At 48.0% G+C, this 18,601-nt stretch overlaps 1 protein-coding gene across 1 annotated transcript in view; it reads left to right on the top strand.

The window, feature by feature from the left end:
• The first annotated feature begins 236 nt into the window (after positions 1–236).
• TMEM35B (transmembrane protein 35B) overlaps positions 237–18,601 on the top strand; it is a 61,228-nt gene continuing 42,863 nt past the window's right edge. Inside the window, exon 1 of the mRNA XM_078681126.1 lies at positions 237–635. Within this exon, the coding sequence (XP_078537252.1) occupies positions 528–635 (108 nt within the window). The 5' untranslated portion in view covers positions 237–527. The remainder of the gene's footprint in view (positions 636–18,601) is intronic.

Below are 18,601 nucleotides of genomic sequence, written 5' to 3'. Positions count from 1 at the left end.
TATCTATCCTGTTATTCTAGACAAATCACGTAATCTCACTGTGTCTAAAAATGCACGTGATTTGTGTAATACAACTGGTGCTCACATAGCGCTCCGATAATCTCCAATCGAGTTTGCGCTATATTGATGAAGAAACCACACCACGCAGAAGGCGCTAGTTAATGTTGCTGCCGCCCTCTCCCGGGGACCAATGGAAGGCACATGCCTGAACCACATTGTGACACCCCAAAGGGGAAGGACCAAGCGGCCCCTCCCTCCCTGGTACATGCAGTGAAGTCTTCGAACCGTGGTCAGTTGCACGTCCAGCGCCAGGGACCCTGAACTCAAAGCCCAGCTGAGATACCCCAGCCACAGCGCCAAGAAGGCAGCCGTCAGGCCACGAGGGTGCAGGCACCGCAGACAGGAAGCTCAACGCCCACCCCTTTCCCGAGAGGACAGCGGATCAAGCCTCCAGGCAGGAGCTGCTCTAACCTCCCTGCTGCAGCCGAAGCCCCTCCCTGGCTGGACCCCTCCCTGCAGCAGCCGCCATGGCCCTGCTCTACACTGTCATCAGGGTGCTGCTGGGGGTCTTCTTCCTGCTCGCGGGGGCGGTGAAACTGACGGATCACATCTCCGCAGAGATGACCCAGCAGCTGGTGAGTGGAGGGGTGTTGTAATGACGACAGGGGGTCTGCAGCCGATGGGTGTGCCGTGGGGGCGTGGCAGTGTCCCTCCTCGTGGGACTTTTAAAATGCAATTGGCAGCTCTTTCGTTTGCTGGCCTCTCCGAGGGGGCGAGCGTGCTTCAGACATGTTGATCGTGTGTTTTTTAAGTGACTTTTTCCCCTTTAACGCATTTACATCTTAATCCTGCGGGGCTGTATGTCTGTATATTTTTGTCGTGGGGCGGGGCATTAGTTTTTCCCCGCATTTGTTTCAAGGCCGTTATTCTTTCTGGTTTCCCAATTCCCCCATCTGTGCCTCGGTCTTGGCCTGCGTTCCGATCGCTCCTCCTGCCTGTGTTTGAACGGAGCGCTCCGCCGCCCCCACACCTCTTTCCTGGCCGCGCTTCTTGGCTCGATAGCGGGAGGGTCGTAAGGGAGGCGGCGCTGGCTGCTCGAGTCTACCAGTGAGCGTGAGGCTGAACCATGCCGCGCTGCCAGAGCTCGAACACGCCCCCCCATCCACACCCATAAACAAGCTGCCAAGGGTTCAGATTGCTTGTGTGAGATTTTTATAATTTCAGTGTAATTCTGAGTGACATTCAACGACTGTGAGGGACTCTTTCTCGCGGTCAAAAATCAAGCAATGAAGACGAGGGGAACACAAATGTGAGAAATGACACCCTCATTGGATGATCAGACTACATAAGAATGGCATAAAGGTCAGATGTGGCAGGCAACCGGGGACATTGCTACAGTTTTTCTGAATAATCTCACTATGATTACAACTGTGCTCTATGGCGCCCTTTTGGATAGTATTCAATAAGAACTTTAAGATGAGCACTGCAACTTGGCTTAGGAGTTTCATGATGAACCTTGAAGCAGCCACACGCTCCAGAGCAGTGCGTGGTTTGCACTGACATGAGTGCTTAGGAGGCGCACTCGTCCCGCTGCCTCAGCGCCCGTGGTGTCAGAGAGGGGCTATAAATGCGTGACTTAGCATTTTAATGCGGTGATGTGGACCACCACATTAAAAAGCATTAGTCTAACGCTCGATGCATGTTACTTGGCAGGGCTGAACCGATCCATGACAATGCATACATCAGAGCAAACTCAGCAGTTTCTTCCTCACTCGAATGGGTACTTTAAACTTTTTCAGGTGGTGCCCTCACAACTAACTGGTGCCACAATCTGCAGGGGGGGCACTAACGTCGACCCTAACCCCTCACAAAAAAATCAAACTGTTCAAGGACAAGAGGGACCGACCAGGTGCAGAGTTGGTCTCTTCTAGACTTACCCAGTCACTCAGTGTTGGAATGTGCGGCCTCAGGCCAGAGTTGGTATCTGTACTCGAGCCAGAGCTGGTCTCTATAGGCAAATATGGCCCGGTGCCTAGCGATACAATCTGCTGCTGAGGGTCAGGGCTGAGCCCTGCCAGTAGAGGCTACGGCAGGTCTACAGGCGACCATCCAGTGGCAGCCTGGCAAGAAGTGCTATTTGGCTGCAGAGTTTTGTTCTATAATGTTCTGAGGTGCGTATTGGCAACCGTGGTAACTCGTGCAGCCAAGAGGCAGTGCTGGGCTTCAGGAGACCTACGGTGCAGTGTTGGCCCAGAGCTGAGGTCTAGAAGCCTGGGCAGGTGCCTTGTGCGACCTAGAGCCACACAAATGGAGGCTACTGCATGTGCCCAGGGCAGGAGAGTGGCGCCTAAGCCTACAGGTGCGATTTAGGAGACCAATCTAGTAGCCCAGTGATCTGAAGTAAAGCCTTGGCCAGAGGAGAAGCCATAGCACCTGCCCAGAGTGCTACAGCAACAAATGATGGATGGAATGCTGAGTAAATCAAACATTCGCCCCCAGTCAAGAGATCTTGGTTAACTCCATTGTTCTTATGATCACTGCACCACCCCAGTTTAGACCCAGCCATATGCAAATCAGTCTTGACCCTGCTCCTCATGCGAATAGTCCAGTCTGAGCTGCCAAGCCGGGTCCTCACTGGACAGGAAACAAGCCTGTTTTCCCCATGCTGCTGGAGTCAAGCTGTGTATGAAAAAATAAGGGACACTACTCACACAGAACCAGGGTACTTTACAGTTTAACAGAAAACAATGGTCCCTGTGGACAATCAGTCAATGATAGTTAATACATTTGAGCACAATCACAATAATTGAAGGCAAGGAGATGTCGGAAAGAGAAAAGGCCTATAACACGAATTTGGTATGAAATTCCGTTGTTTTATATAATGTAAACACATTATTTTAAATCCAGTGCATGGTGTCCCACGTGATGTGAAACCTATATTTCAAGGTTGGGACTGGTTGTGACATAAAAACAAGGTTTCACGAAAAATTTATAAAAGCAACCATTAAATCAATACATAAGTGCTCGCAGCCTACATATTCAATAATAGTAGCTGACAAATGGTCGCTTCACTTAGTCGATGACGTTTCGACCCACTTGACAATGTGGGGGTCTCATTAGGACCTAGCAATGTAGGGCCACCTGGGGATGACTGTCAGATAACGTGGTGTGCACAGTGTGGAGGTGAAAAGGAAAGAGGGTACTCACATACTGCCCAGCTGGGCGCCTATATTGGGTAGGGTACTGCAGTCAGGATGGTTTACGGTAGAAAGCCTTAATAAGCTGAAAAGGGTGATAAGTGTTGTCATGAATTTCGGTGGTAAACGGGCTGGTTTCTAAGTGAGCCTCACAAGAACATGACAACAATCTTTCTATTAGTTACCCGGTGTGGAGATGGTAATTGAATATGGCGGGCTTCCAAGTTCAGCTGCGGAGATGAATCACGCTCGCCTTGAGGAGAGAACTGCACCGGTCTGTCTCTCCTTGCCTTAAATTATTGTGATTGTGCTAATATGTATTAAGTATCATTGGCCGATTGTCTACAGGAACCATTGTTTTCTGTTAAGCTGGAGTCAAGCTATCCTGGCTGATGAGGGGTGATGACTCGAAACCGGTCCTAGGATGCTTGTTTCCGAATCTGGGAGGCCTGGCCTGGCAGTTCGGTCTGGACGGTACCCATGGGGAGCAGGGTCAAGACTGATTTGTATATGGCTGGGTTTAAACTGGAATGTTATGGAGAGCAAAAAAAGATGCATTTGGGCACAGATCTCTGTACTGTGGTGAATGTTTGACATTGTTCAGCATTCTATCCATCAATTGTTCTTTTTGCAGTGTCAGAGTGGGCAGCATTGATCCAGACCTGGGTACTAGGAGGCCCTGGCTGTTTGTGGCCATGCTTGGCACCCAGGGTACATACTGCCTGAATTTTTGTGAACGTAAAATAAAGTAGGATTTTTGTGCTGGCGGAGTTTTGAAAATAGTCACAAGAGATCGAACGGTTTAATAGTTCACCAGGGGGGCAGTTGACAGGGTTGGACCAAAGATTACGGTTCTCCCAGAAAACACCAGACGCCAGAGTATGACACAATGTGGCTGTGAGTCTGGCCTGCAGTGAACCTGCTGTTCGCCATGTGAGATTCACGACCAATGAATGAAGGTCCAGTTGTCTGATAAAGCCGGGCAAAGGTCGCCAGACACATCCAGGCCACTAACGTGGCAGAGCACAGCCTGCCATAGACCAGAGGGCACTGCTCAGAATAGCGATTATCAAGATGAGAGAGATTACTAGGTTAATGTCTCTGCTGTGGACATCTCTGTAGTGTGCAGGCTGTTTGACAGTGTGTCCGACTCGACATTTCAACCTTCACATGCCAATAAAATATTACTGTTGAGAAATAACCACCAAGCCAAAACACTGTTGTGGCACCCCAGTGCAATTTGGTTGCTCCATTTAAATAATTGCAGGTGATGCCACGTACGCTTTGAGATGCTAATCTCAATTTATTTTTTACACCTCCCTACATTCTGCACAATCTCCTACGGCCAGGACATGAGGTGTTTCCTGTATCACCCTCACTACTCTATTTACATTGTACACCACCTTCACACTGCACCCCTTTCATTCTCACACCATCAACTACACCCCATTAAACGTACTTCATACAGTACCACCTACTCTGTACATCAACTAAGCCCTACTCAACAAACTAAAGCATCCATGCCACGACACAATATTAAATGTTATTGTACTTTAAAGTAAGGCTTCATAAACCCCATAACCAAAAGAAACGCAGAGCTTAATTTAGAGTTCGGCAGATGTGATATCTTTTCCAACTCGTCAAACTGTTAATCAGGCACCCCCACTCCTTTTTAGGTTTCGCCCTGGCCAGGGTGAAATCTTATGTCCTACAGTATGGGGCTTAGTCCCGCCTCTGTCTTCCATTGGCTAGCTCCATAAATGGAGGCTAGTCATTGGAAGAGATTGGCTGTCAATCACGCTTTCCCCGTGAAAACGCGATTCGGGGGCGTTTCCGTGTCTTTTTTAAGTCCCGCCCTCTCCTCTTCCCATTGGCTGGAATTTTACCTTTCAGCCAATGGGAAGGGGAGAGCACGAAAAACACGTAAACACGCCCCCGAATCCCTCCCCCGAATCCCAAAAATGACCTTGTTTTTTTTTTTTTAGACCGAGTTTGTGTGCGAGTCGTTCTTTCAGATCGTGCCCTGGAAACAGTTTGTATACGTTTATTATAACTGTCATATGCTTGGATTGCCGTGTTTGTTTTTATTTGTATTGCCGCGGTGTGTAGAAGCGCCTTGGGCGCATGTTTTATAAATGCGCTCTTTAAAGAGTTTTAACTCGGTTTTGAAGCTTGCTCAGAGCCTTCGGCTCAGCTGCACCTGTTCCCGCTCGTCTTGTTGAAAGGTGTGATTAGCATGGACCCCCACTTCCTGCTTGGCTAAGGATCACTCTGAGGGGGGTGGACGCAGGCCCACCAGGGCCCCACTCCTTTGATTATTAACTTCCTGGCCCTTCACGCCGCCTGCCTCTGTGCCGTGGGTCCAGAGATGTCTCCAGGAGGTGGGAGGCAGCCCGCTGACCCGAGACCAGGAGAGCTCAGGGAGAGAGAGGCTGCCAGAGGGGAGACTGCCGGGGAGAGACTGAGAGACACCAAAGAACAGGCGAACCTGCCATGGAGAGATAGGCAGGGCCGAGGTGCCAACCACAAGGAGGGAGGGAGTACGGGGCAACGGGAGAGAGGGACAAAGACTCAGCGGGGAGGGACTGCCATGTGGGGTTAGAGGAATGACAGGGGCGGAGGAATCCGCAAGGCGCTGGGCGGAGAAGTGCAACATACGAGACCAAACTCATACGTGAGACAGGAGGAGGAGGACTAGCAGGCAAGATGGAGTGCAGGACTGAACAGTGACGAGCGCACGGGTCAAGGGCAAAGGTGAAAGGATCACAGCACATGGCAAGGGTGAACTCAGGGGCGGAAGGTTAGAGGGGTGAAAGAAAGTACTGATCAGGGGGCCGAGAGCAAGGGAGTACAAGCAGGGCTGGAAGTGTAGCGAGGTCTCCGCACAGGGACACAGGCGCCTGAATTACTATGCAGGGTTAGAGGTGAGAGTGTGAGAGTATTGGGACAGATTAAGGGGGTCAGGGTGCAGGCGCGAGATCAAGGCGGAGATGTAATGGTGTTGGAGTGCGAGGGGAAGTTGTAAATGTGGGGATGAAAGTGACAGATGGGCTAAGTGGTCAAGAATGCTTGTTGTCAATTGTACCATGATGACGCCTCGGCCCGGTTGGTTAGTCCTGCTGGCATGTTCCCTTGTTCTCGCTGGGCATCCCTGTAGGGCTCGCTGCATACATGACGACGTTCAGTCTGCAGTCCTCGTGCTCCGAGCCCCAACCCTTGAACCCCCTCCCGCGCTGCCCCCGCCCAGGGGACGGCGGGCAAGCAGCCCGGCAACGCTGCTCCCTATACGCATCCGCGCCTGGTACGTCCCGGCGGAGAGCGCCCGGCTGAGCCCAGAGACCGCCGTCCGGCTGCAGGCCGCCGTGGAGGAGGCCATCTCCAGGATGCGTGCGTGTGTTAACAGGCAAGCCCGTAAATTAATCACACGTGCACGCTCTCCACAATTACATGTTGGCCATGAATTAACCCTCCCGTCCAGCTAATTTTACCGCTGAATGTTTGTTCCAGTACATGTTCTTATATTACCCTTTAAACGTGTGTGTATTATCGGGACACGAGTGGCACAAGGATTTAGAAGGCTTGATTCCGGTCGGAGCCGTGATTCGTGAAACGTGCAAGAGCCCCGGAGAGTGCTGTGCGCCCCGAGCCTGCCCCCAGCACTTCGCTGAGGCAGACGCCGGGGTTTTATGCACGATCGTGCAGAATGCGAGCCCTCCACGTGCAGTAAACATCAGCGTGAAGTGAAAAGCCACTGACATAACATAACTCCCTTTATCATAAATGGTGCTGCGAGTATACCGACATGTAGGATTATTTAATTAACCAAATAAAATGTTGTAGCGATGACATTAAAGAATTAGTTTTAAAAAATATGCTCGTGCATCGGGTCCACGTCTTGGCTCGTTATGCGTGATATATAAATAGTTATTATCTTTAAGGTGAGATGAAAGAACAATAAATTATAAGGCGGTAGAGCGGATGTTAAGACCCAGACCTGAACCGTTAATTTGAGCTAAAAGTGGCGTGGGCAGCCCCTTCTCATCGGGGCGTGGAACTGGAGAGGCGGTTAAACCGAAAGTGAAAGCACAGTTTGGGGTCCCGCTTTCCTCGCGCCCCCTGAGTGTCCGTTTCCACAATAAAGAGGGCTGTTCAGTGGACACCCACGCCTTCACCTAATCCTTGCACTACAATTTCTGTTCATTAGAGAAGGAGCGCTCCGGGTGAGGAATCTTAATGAAGCACGGGGGAGGGGTGGGGAGGAGCGGAGACTTTTGTGTGCGCGCACAGTTGTTGTAATAAACACCTCATAAATGTATTACTAACGTTAAAAGGATAATGTTCAGTTTTTGGTTTTTTTACCATGGTATAGCAGCATTGATGTGAGAAACACTTTTAGTGCCTCAGAATTCATTTAACTATTACCGGCTTACAGAGAGAACCCCATCTCTAGGCACGCGGGCTTTAATGTGCTTTCACTCTGTGTGTGTGTGTGTGTGTGTGTGTGTGGTTCTGTGTGTGTGTGGGTGCAAATGCAACAGGTCACGCATTTGCGAGAGATTAATCTATTGGCATTGTAAATGACGATGCCATTTATTTATCGATTTTCAAAAATAACACACAAATAAAACGTTTGTCATTTACAATGCCAATATCTCTAACTTTTGCAAAGGCGAAACCGTTGCATTGTAAATGCTTGTTATTATATGTTTGGTGACGTTTATGGTAGAATGAACTTCAGTTGAGTCTAAGTTTTTATTAGTTCTAAGTACTATAATGTGGAACCCGAGAACTGTGGAAATTCCTTAACCCAGTGGTTCTTAACCTGTGGACCGATGACCCGAGGGGTCTGTAAGGACTACTCTGGGGTTCCTCAAATGATCTTACAAAAAACAATTAAAAGCTAGATGAAAATTCAAGAAGTGTATACAAATAAAGATGCAAAATGTGAAATTTGAAAGCTTTTTCTAGATTTTATTGTGAATTGAAAAAAATCAACATTTGAGAACTTGTTTGCATACTTGCTTCTATTTTTTTAAAATTGTTTTTATGTTCAAATCATAGAAATTGTTGAGGCCTGGGGTCCTCAGCATCCAATAATGACTCAGTGAGGGTCCCCGGTTTCCAGTAATGACCTGTGGTGATTGATAGGCATTCCCCAGGCCTGTTGCCATTCTAGGGCTTCATTTATTAGTGCCTCGTTAAGTTCCCACTCCAACATGGTTACCATAATATTCAAAGAGCTCCTTTGAGTACTGGTGAGCCAATTCTGGTTTTAGGGGCAAGGATTAACCCGATGATGGAGCATGGCACTACTAGAGTGGGCGAGGGTTATACATAAAAAGACACCTTTTTCTTTGTTCACAAAGGTGGTGAATGTCCATGAGGTGCACTCTAGTTTTGTTTAGGTAGAGGGATACCCTGATTTGTTTTGTAATCTGCACACTGCACTGTTAACACTGCCTTCTCATTTACTCTCTGCTTGTCACATACTTTAAAAGCCCTGAGCACGATTTGTTGGCAGTTTGGCTAACTGGACAACCTCTCTAACAACATTTTGTTGACTTCCTAATAATTGGATGAGACACTGGCCTCACAATGTTTTCAAATCTTTGGGCTGAACAAATGACTTCCTACAAATTGATGTTTTTGACTCGCGTGGTGGCCTTCATAGCTGTGCTGACTTAAGTCCATTGAGTCGCATGCAAGCTCTTTCTGCTTTAGCTCATTGCACTGCATTTCATTGGAAAAAAGATAGTGATGTACTCCAAATTGCTCATAATTGCCAAAAACAGTTCACATTTTTATTTGAACCAGGATGCATTTCCCTTGTTTTCTTTCCTTTGTCAAATAATTCTGGACGAGAGGAGTGATATTAGATATTCTGGATGGAATACTGCTTGTTGTGTTTAGCATTGACCACAAGGAGTTAAGCTCGCTGGGAAACATCATTTACTACGAAGTCTTTACCACGTTTACTACGGTTCACTTACCACGCAAACGTCTTTTCAACGCGGGTGCATTCCACGACCGTCTTTACCACACAACGTTCTTTCCTTCCAGTCTTCGTTCTTTCGTCCTGCGTCTTCATAATTAAGAAAAAGGAACTATAAAAAAAAGGGGGCTTGGGGGGGCTGAGGGGGCTTGGAGGGGGTGGGGGTCTCCCCCCCCCCCCCCCCAAAAAAATAACAAGCGGATTGGAAAAAAAAAAGAAGAAAACTGAGAAAAAAAAAGATATTAAGTGCCTCTGACGATCAAGAAAAGAGCCTCCCCAGCGATGTGGCGTGTACGTCATTATAGTAGTCCTATCTCTATTTTTCAAAACGTGTTTTGACACTCGTTTCCGTGAAGGGCAGCTGGTGAAAGGCGTGGAGAGGTGAGATAAGGATCCAATGTTTATACATAAAAAAATATAATTAAAGCGCATTGTAAATAAAAAAATTAAAAAAAAGGTAATCTGTAGTATTGGTATGTAATAAACATCGATATTTTGCTTTGTTAGGCAGTTTTAAAATTATTTTTTGTAGCCTATCAGTATCATTATGTAAATTTAGAAGGGACGTAAGAGGTTAGTTAACGTAAAATTTGCGGAGTAGAATCCTGCGTTATCATTTGCTGCGTGGTAAAGACATATGCGAAGTAAAATTCGCGTGGTAAAGCCATGCGTGGTACAGGTAAGCGTTGTATAATCATAGATTCAAGCTCTCTACTGGAGGCTGCACTCGTACACACAATTTGTGATTCATAATGCTAAGCACCTTACAGGAAAGTTTGTAAAGCTTCCATTTATGTTGAAAGACGTGTTTATAACTCACTGGTATAAAAGGTTCGACCTTCATTGGTGAAATTCGTTCCTATGACAAGCAACGGCAGATTCCATATGTTTTCATTCAGTATGTGTCTAATTCTCAAAGCTACAGGGTAAGAAGCCATGTTTGCCGTCACGTTTTTTTCAAACTTTGGAAACCACTGGCACTTCTTGTTTCACCAAACAAGATCCTGTAGTATTTGTTAGACTTAAAAAAAAAAAGAGAAGTACATGAGGGGAATAGCCCAGAGACTTGCATGCTTAAACACGAAGAGAAAAGTAGCCCCATAAAAATGAACAGTGAAAAGGACACAAGTAATGTGTCCATGCTCCAGGGGAGGGACCAATACATGAAGAGGAAAGAGGCCTATTGCAGCTGACAAGAAGCAAGTAAGTGAGTGAAAACGAAGCTAATGATAAACAGCAAGTGGTCTCTATTACAGGGTCGGATTGGGATCACAATTTGGCCCGGGCACTGACGAAAAAAGTAGCCCACATTCGCGGGGCGTGGCCCACATTCATGGGCGTGGCCCACATTCACGGGCGTGCACCTTCATGAAACACACAAGGAATGTAAGTGGGAGGATATTGTTCTTGGGAAGGACACAGGGACAAGGTGACCATGGCTTACAAGCTGAGCAACTGAAAAACAGCTAGGCCCCTTTCTATTACAAAATTATTCCCTCGCCCTCCAGCGCAGAAGCACCTGAAAAACAGTGAGGCCCCTTTCTATTACAAAATTATTCCCCAGCCCTCCAGCGCAGGAGCACCTGAAAAACAGCGAGGCCACTTTCTATTACAATATTATTCCCTAGCCCTCCAGCGCAGGGGCACCTGAAAAACAGCGAGGCCACTTTCTATTAAAAAATGAATCCCCAGCCCTCCAGGGCAGGAGCACCTAAATAGCAGCGAGGCCCCTTTCTATTACAAAATTATTCCCCAGCCCTCCAGCGCAAGAGCACCCGAAAAGCAGCGATGCCCCTTTCTATTACAAAATTATTCCCCAGTCCTCCAGCGCAGAAGCACCTGAAAAGGAGCGAGGCTCCTTTCTATTACAAAATTATTCCCCAGCCCTCCAGCGCAGAAGCACCTGAAAAACAGAGAGGGCCATTTCTATTACAAAATTATTCCCCAGCCCTCCAGTGCAGGAGCACCTGAATAGCAGCAAGGCCCCAGCTTTTGTAAATTACTCAGCCCCCCCCAGCCCTTTACTGCCTCAGGACAATGGCATGGCAGAAGAGGGGCTAAAACAAAAACACAGCTGCTGGACAATCAATGGGAGTGGGGGGAGGCTAAGATGGTGTGAGTTCCCAACATCACCTGGCACCCACAGTGAGACCCATTCTTCCTTGCCCACTATGCCCTGAATGAGAAGAGCTGTGGGCGAGGTGTTAATGCAAACACTGTTTCTGGGCTGCGTGGGCCCCAGGGGGGACCAAAGTAAAAATGGCTCAAAGGCCTGAGCAGCACCTGAATCAAAAGGAGGCCAATTCTGGCACACAATCACCCCTCCCCAGCCCACCATCAGCGTGATTGCTTTGCAGTGCAGGGGGTCAAGGAGAGGCCACAGCTGATCATTGCTGAATAGCCGCCCAGAAAAGCTGCGTTAGTCTCCGTTTCAGTGCTCTCTGTGGACTGGGAATGGGGAAAAAACGGCCCACAGAGTTCACTGAGACACCGGCCCTTCGGCCCATGCCCGAGTGCCTGCAGTGCCAATCCGCTCCTGGTCTCTAAGCCCACTGTAAAACCAATGGTCTTGCAAGAGGCAATGCGTGTACTGTGTTAGGTGAGCCCTAAAAAAGTAACATGACATTATCAGTATTAGCACGTGAGTCCGCTTTCCAGTCCTACTCTTGAGAGTTTGTGAATTTGGAATAAATACACAAGTAATTCAGGAAGAGATGTAAATCTCCACATGCACCTTTTCTACTTTTTTTTTTCTTGATAAATTGATGTCAATAAGTAGCCATGTAATTGGTGCCAAGTGAATACTGTGTGTCATTTGGGGAACACTGAATTTGTGTTGTCTGATGTTGCAAACTGCTTGTAGCAGAAGAAAGCTGTGACTGCCGAAGCAAGAAGTAAGGAAGAAAAGAGGAAATGACGTAGGGAAGCAGAACATCAAATTTGACAGATTTGCTTTAAGGAAGATGGTGAGGGACAGCTTCCAGTCTACATCACTTGGCAGAACAAGCATTTGCAATCCAATAGGTCTCGCATTTACTAGAGTTTGAGCTAGTAGCATTGTAAATGACCATGCCTTTTATTTACTTGTTGATTTTTAAAACATAAATAAAAAGCATTGTTATTTACAATGCCAATAGCTTAAACTCTCACAATTGCCAGACCTATTGCATATGGCTAGCTCTAAACTGGGGTGGCATGGTGAGCAAAAGAATGATGGATTTAACCCAGATCTCTTGACTGGGGGTGAATGTTTTGATTTGTTCTGCATTCCGTCCATCAATTGTGTGTCTTTTGCTAGTGAGTAGAGCGCCTTGCGTCTGATATTCATACAGCTCCTCCAGTAGTGAACATAGAGACCATGCTTTTGTTGAATTCTCATAGTGCTTGCACTAGTGAGTAGAGAAACCTTGCGTCTATTCTATTCGTACAGCTCCTCCAGTAGTGAGCAGAGAGACCTTGCTTTGTTGGATTCTCATAGTGCTTGCACTAGTGAATAGAGACACCTTGCTTCTGTTATATTTGTACTACTCCTGGAGTAGTGAAGAGAGAGACCTTGCTTTGTTGGATGCTCACAGTCCTTGCAGTAGTGAGTAGAGAGACCGTGCTTTTGCTGGACGCTCACAGCCCTTGCACTAGTGAACAGAGAGACCATGCTTTTGTTGGATGCTCACATTGCTTGCACTACTGAGGGATGCTCTTCCTGCAGCTTTGAGACGTGAGCACCTTCACATTCAGAGAAGCTTTCCCTTCTGAATGTCAGTGTCAGCAGGCAGCCTTTAGGAAGGCTGGGTTTGCAATTCCTTTCTAGGATGTTGTGAATTAATATTTCAGCCTTAAATGTGGCATAGTAGGCAATGTGCAGATTACACCCAAATTGAGTTTCACATTTGGCGACAGCGCCCCTCTCCCCCAGCTGAACAACGCTGCCCTGACCGTGTCATGGTGTGTGTCCTGAGTGCCAGAGCTCGGCCCATTCTGAGGTGCGCACACACTAAGTGGCTACGCTCTAAACATGCACACGGCCTATGTAAATATTTATTATGTGGTGAGCAAAGAGGATGGCGAGATATGTAATTGCTTATGGGGTAAGCGAGCAGACCTTACCCGCTGATGATTCTCCTCCCACCACTGAGGTATGCTGCATGTTACCACATAATAGAATCCCGCGCACCCAGCAATCCCCCCTCTGCCGAGCAGTCACTCAGTGTACACATCGCCCTGCCCACTGGTGCCAGGTCGGCTCTGCCACTGAGCCCAAGAGGATTCCTCACCACACTGCTACGAAGGAGGTATCTGTATACCTTCATGCGCCAGAATGCATACATGCTTGCATCCGCCCCCTTCCTTACTCTATTTACAAGCCTCCACACAGCTCCTTACATTCATCCAGACAATTGTTTTCAAACATTTCTTTACTGAACTTCTTATAGGATTCAACCTGCTGGGTTCCAAATATCTGCAACTGACACGGGAGACCACACAGAAAACACAGCTGCGAGCATGTGAACGCTAAAGGAACCGCATGGTCTGCGTCTGGAGATCGCTGTCTCAAGAATGGAGGCGAGGGAGAGAAGAAGCCCGGCATCGAAGACCAGTACATGGGCTCTGAACGGAGAGTGGCGGCAAGATACAAAGCCTGTCTGGCCAGAGGCCCAGGGTCGAAGTTGGGCGCTACCAGAGCGACAGAAGTGCAAACATTGCGGCTCGAGGTAAGAGCGAGACGGGACGAACCACAGTCAGTGTGACCGAATCCGGAGAGAAGGTTAGCAGCGAAGGCAAAATTGAGCCCAGGGCATTGCAGTGCTCCAGAGGCCTACAACGATGTGTCCGCATTCGGAGAATCGGTGGGCGGAGTTAGAGGACAGCGCAGTGAAACTCGCTCCCAGGGCGGAAAACTCAACAGGTGTACCGTGGTAAACTGGCGCCGGACATAGTGGCAGGCAGTGAAAGCGAGACAGGAGCGTGGTTGAAATTCAAAAACCGCAGCTCCAAGTAAGAGAGAGACATTCCAAATAGTAGGGCACAAGTCCTAAATGAGTGCGACGCTGGCATTTGTCTTTTAGCTATCTGCATACGTCTCCTCCCGCCTCAGCCGGCTCCTGGAGGAGGCTCGCGGATCCCGTGACGTCCTGGGCAAAGGGAGGGTGCGGGAAGAAGCCAGGGGAGGGAAGGAAGGGGCAGGGGAGGAGGAGGCAGGGAGGTGTTTTCCAGCTTTAACAAGCACGCAAGTGGTGCGCGCGCGCGCCACAGCGAGACATCTATTTTGCATTATCGGGCACGATAATGCAAAACAGATGTCGGCCGTGCGGGTAACAGACACCAATAGGCCATGGTCAGGGCAAATGCGGGACATGCGCTCGCATTTGCCCAATTGCGCGCTGTCTTTGTTAGAAAGACGCACGCAACGCCCAATAACCTGCAAGGAAAACAAAACCACACGCACAAGCATGTGGTCAGCTTCCCAAAGCCCTTTTTCTGATTACATAAAGTTTCGCGCTGCGCGAGAGAAGTGCTGTGCACTGCAACGCTAGGCACAAGACCTAAAAAACTGAGGCTGCACTTGCACACAGTACAGAGTGGGAGAGAGGTGCTAGTTTGAGTCTTTATGTAAATCCAACAAGTTAAAAGTGAGTTAAAAGTTCCATAGGACCTGTCTCTGACCAGCAGATTCAATGTCACAATCCAATACTTTTTACACCGAGGTTCCTCAAAACGCTGTGCCCTGTAGCACAGATTTTCTGTTCATATGGTATAAACCCCCTCCTTTGGATTGCAGCCCTTGATGTGTGAGCCTAGTTAGCGTTGACCTGCATAGGAGCAAGCACATATCCTAATTGTGAGAAGCTGGCCTGGTATATGATAACTAGGAATGTAAGTGGGCACCTTGCACCAGTCCAGACAACCCTGATGGTGATTTAAGAGATCTCAGACAAGCTATCCAAGTGGTAGCTGTGGAGAACAGCCTTCAGGCTTAGTTTTGAAGGAGTGTAAAGCAGCTTGTTTTACCAGAATACAATCTTATAGTATTGATTAAATGAAAGAACTACACAAAGTATTAATAAAAATATATCCGTTACAGTATCTCCCACATGGAGAGAGACACAAAACACACAATACTTTAGCAAATAAATCACAGGAAATAGCACTAATACACAGTGGGCCCCGGGTGGAACAAACCATATACTACGTAAGTAGTATAAGTACCACGACTCAAGTCAGGACAATGTCGAGAGCACGTAGAACTGTTGAGGACCCACAGAACCACCCACGGTAAGTAGTTCGGGACCCCACGGAGAGCGTGTGCAGTGTGTGAACACCCCCACGTGCTTCGTGCAAGTCTTTGTGCAAGTTGCGGTTGGATTTTCAAAGATTAGGGACCCTCCTCAGTGGACCCTGAAGAAACCCAGTGGAAGACAGAAGGTTGGAGAGCCACCCCATCCATGGACACCGTGTTACCCAAGTTACCTATCCTAAGGAAGCCGGGTGCATAGGTGTGAAGTGGCGTCGGAAGCTGCTGTCGAACCCAATGGAGGACTTCAGGGAAGTGCCGCTGCTGGAAGAGGAGGCAGTGTCTGGAGGAATCCAAACGTGAATTCTTGAAGAGGACTACCTGAAAGCTGAGGGGACAGGAGACTTGGAAGACGAATGCCCTTGGATGTTGGGAGCTTCAGGAAAGATGTTGATGACCATGACTCTGCAGCTGTGAGGACCAGGCGACACTGGGGAAGACGAGGACCTGGATACCAGCTGTCACACGAAGGATGTAGAGTGCTGAGGCGTCGGTGTCCTGCGGGAGCACCAACCGGCCTTAGCAAATGCAGCCCATCTGGGAAGTCGAGAAGTTGCAGCGTTGGGAGCAGCAAGATTCAGGTGCTTTACTACAAGCAGGGGAGTCAGGGCAGGCCCAGAGCAATCAGGGGTGCCCAAGGAAAACAAAGGTGACCCTCAAATGGACCCACAGGCCGGAGGCACAGGAGTCACGAGAGGACCTCGAGCAGCTCACCAAAAGGAGCAGGCCACGGTGTCCACGAGGCGGTGTGGCTGAAGATCTTGGTGGAAGAAGTTGCCGGAAGTTGGGGCTACTTGGAGCCCAATGCACTTGTCGCAAAGTTGACAACAAGCATTTGCACTTGCAAAATGACGCAGTGCACAAGGGCTTGGTTAGTGCAGCCCCCACGAGGGATTCTGACCTCAAACTCGGTGAGAGGACAGTTCAGGCCTCGAGGGATGTAGAAAACCACCACCTGTTTTGTTGACCCCTTCGGAATCCGCAGGAGCTTGGTATCTGCAGACCGCATAACAGTGTTGAGGTGCCTGCAAATGCAGGGACGTGACTCCTTCACTTCAAGGGAGATTCCTTCAAGTGTCTTTGATGCTCCACAGGTCCTGCTCGGATCCTGTATGGTGCACAGGCACAGACTATGCAGCAGACTGAAAGGGAGACAGTCGGGCCAAAACTAAGTCCCGCGAAGTCCAGAGTGCCCAGAAAGTAGAAGTGTAGTGGTTTCAGTTCTGAATCTTATCCCATGACTAATCTACAGAACTACACCCAGGTAGGCCCTTAAGTTCCCTAGGTAAAGTGTTAGGAAGGTTCAGGGCAGCCTCACGGGAGGGTCTGAACAGGGGCAAGTTTACTCCCATGTCCTCTGTCCAGTTTTGTGCCAGAGCAGGAGCTAAAGGCTCCCAGGACTGGTTTGAACAGGACTATGCACAGGGACACCAAATGTGCCCCTCATGGAGACTTTCTGGCACTGGCAAGTGCAGCAACCCAGCCCTAATACACTAAATCCTGTCAGGGAGGTGGTCACAACTCCCTGTACCGAGATGCCTTTTGTTCTACCTTCCCCTGCTCAAGCTTGGCTCCGCAACAGGAGGGCAGAAATGTGTCTCTGGTTGGCAGCAACCATTTTGTGCTGTCCAGGACTAGAAGGCTGGTACTCGGAACACTGAGAGCCAAACGGAGGGCTCTTCCAGTGCTTGGAATCATACCTCTCACACCGTTTATAGTGTGCCGGTATGATTACTACACGTTTGATACCAAACATGATGGGATTCGTTTCAGCCGTTTTTGAGATGGTCATCAGGGGATTATGCTGTGCCCCTCCTATATAGTATATGGCTGCTTCACTGACAACCCGGGAGAATTGCCTTTGTAGGCTGCAGGGGTGCCCTGCTCATGCAAGGGCACCTTCTCACTCAGAACCAAGCACCCTGCCTTCAGGATTGTAAAGGCTTGCTGTAGGGGTAACTTATAGGTTTTGAGTGCGGTGACCCGTAGATATAGTAAACCTATATCTTTAGTAATCGGTGCATGCACCAATTTACACAGGCTGCAATGGCAGGCCTGTAGTTCCATTTTGAATGGTCTGTCATGAGTGGCATAAAACATGCTTCACCTATGCCCTGGGTACATGGTTACCATATACTAGGACTTAGAACGGTACCCCAGTATCCAATCTTGGATGTACCCAAGTACTGAACACACACTTTAGGAAGAAAGAAGATAGACTGGGGTCCTGATTAGCAGGATCCCAGTCAGACAATCAAAACGAGCATTTGCAATGCAATCGGTCTCGCCTGTGGGACCTCCTAGGTATTTAGCTATGCAGCACATTAGCCGGGGTGCTGTAACATCTACTGTTCTTTAACATGGAGGGAAAGTAAGCACCAAACTGTGTAACAAGCCAGGTATGGGAACACATGGAGAGAAATATTGCCTTTCAACTGGAAATGGTATAGTCCAAAGCTCTGTTTTTAATATAAAATTAGGGCATTCGGTGGTCATATCACTGAAAATACAAGATTTGAAAAAAATATTATTGTCTACGGGTTCTCGTGGAAGACAACTTCTATGGACTGGAATCTAAAGAATGCTACAGTGATTCTGGTATTTTAGTGACCTCTGTTGGTCGTTTTCTATCACGAAAGTTAAATAGAGGCAGTTGCCAGAATTTTTTTTTGAAAAAGAATTCCCTCCGCAGAAAACAATTCTCATATTTGACTGACCTCTACTGGTCCTTTTCTATTAAGACAGTTAAATAGAGGACGTTGAACAGAAAAAAAGTCCCTAAGCGGAAGCAGACAAGTCCTAGGGCAGATCGCCAGAGCCCACAAAGTACATATACATATAAGTATATTAATATAAGTATATACAAGAGGTCTTGAATACCTGACCTAAACAGCATCACATCAATCAAAAAGAGGGTGTAACCATAAGAAGCTTATCCTACTTTCCTACACCAATACACCTATTGAATGTCCAACAGGGACTGATTGTTATTAATGAGTATTTTTTAACATGAATCTGCCATTAGTATGGCATCCTCATCCTTGCGGTAGTCCAGGTACAACTTTGAAATGTTTCTATCACTGATTGGAGTTGGTACTGCCAGAAGGGGGGATGGCTGTTTTT

The sequence above is a fragment of the Lissotriton helveticus genome, chromosome 3_1, assembly GCF_964261635.1.
Source record: "Lissotriton helveticus chromosome 3_1, aLisHel1.1, whole genome shotgun sequence".
Classification (NCBI taxonomy): domain Eukaryota; kingdom Metazoa; phylum Chordata; class Amphibia; order Caudata; family Salamandridae; genus Lissotriton; species Lissotriton helveticus.
This window is presented reverse-complemented; position numbering and strand designations above follow the sequence as displayed.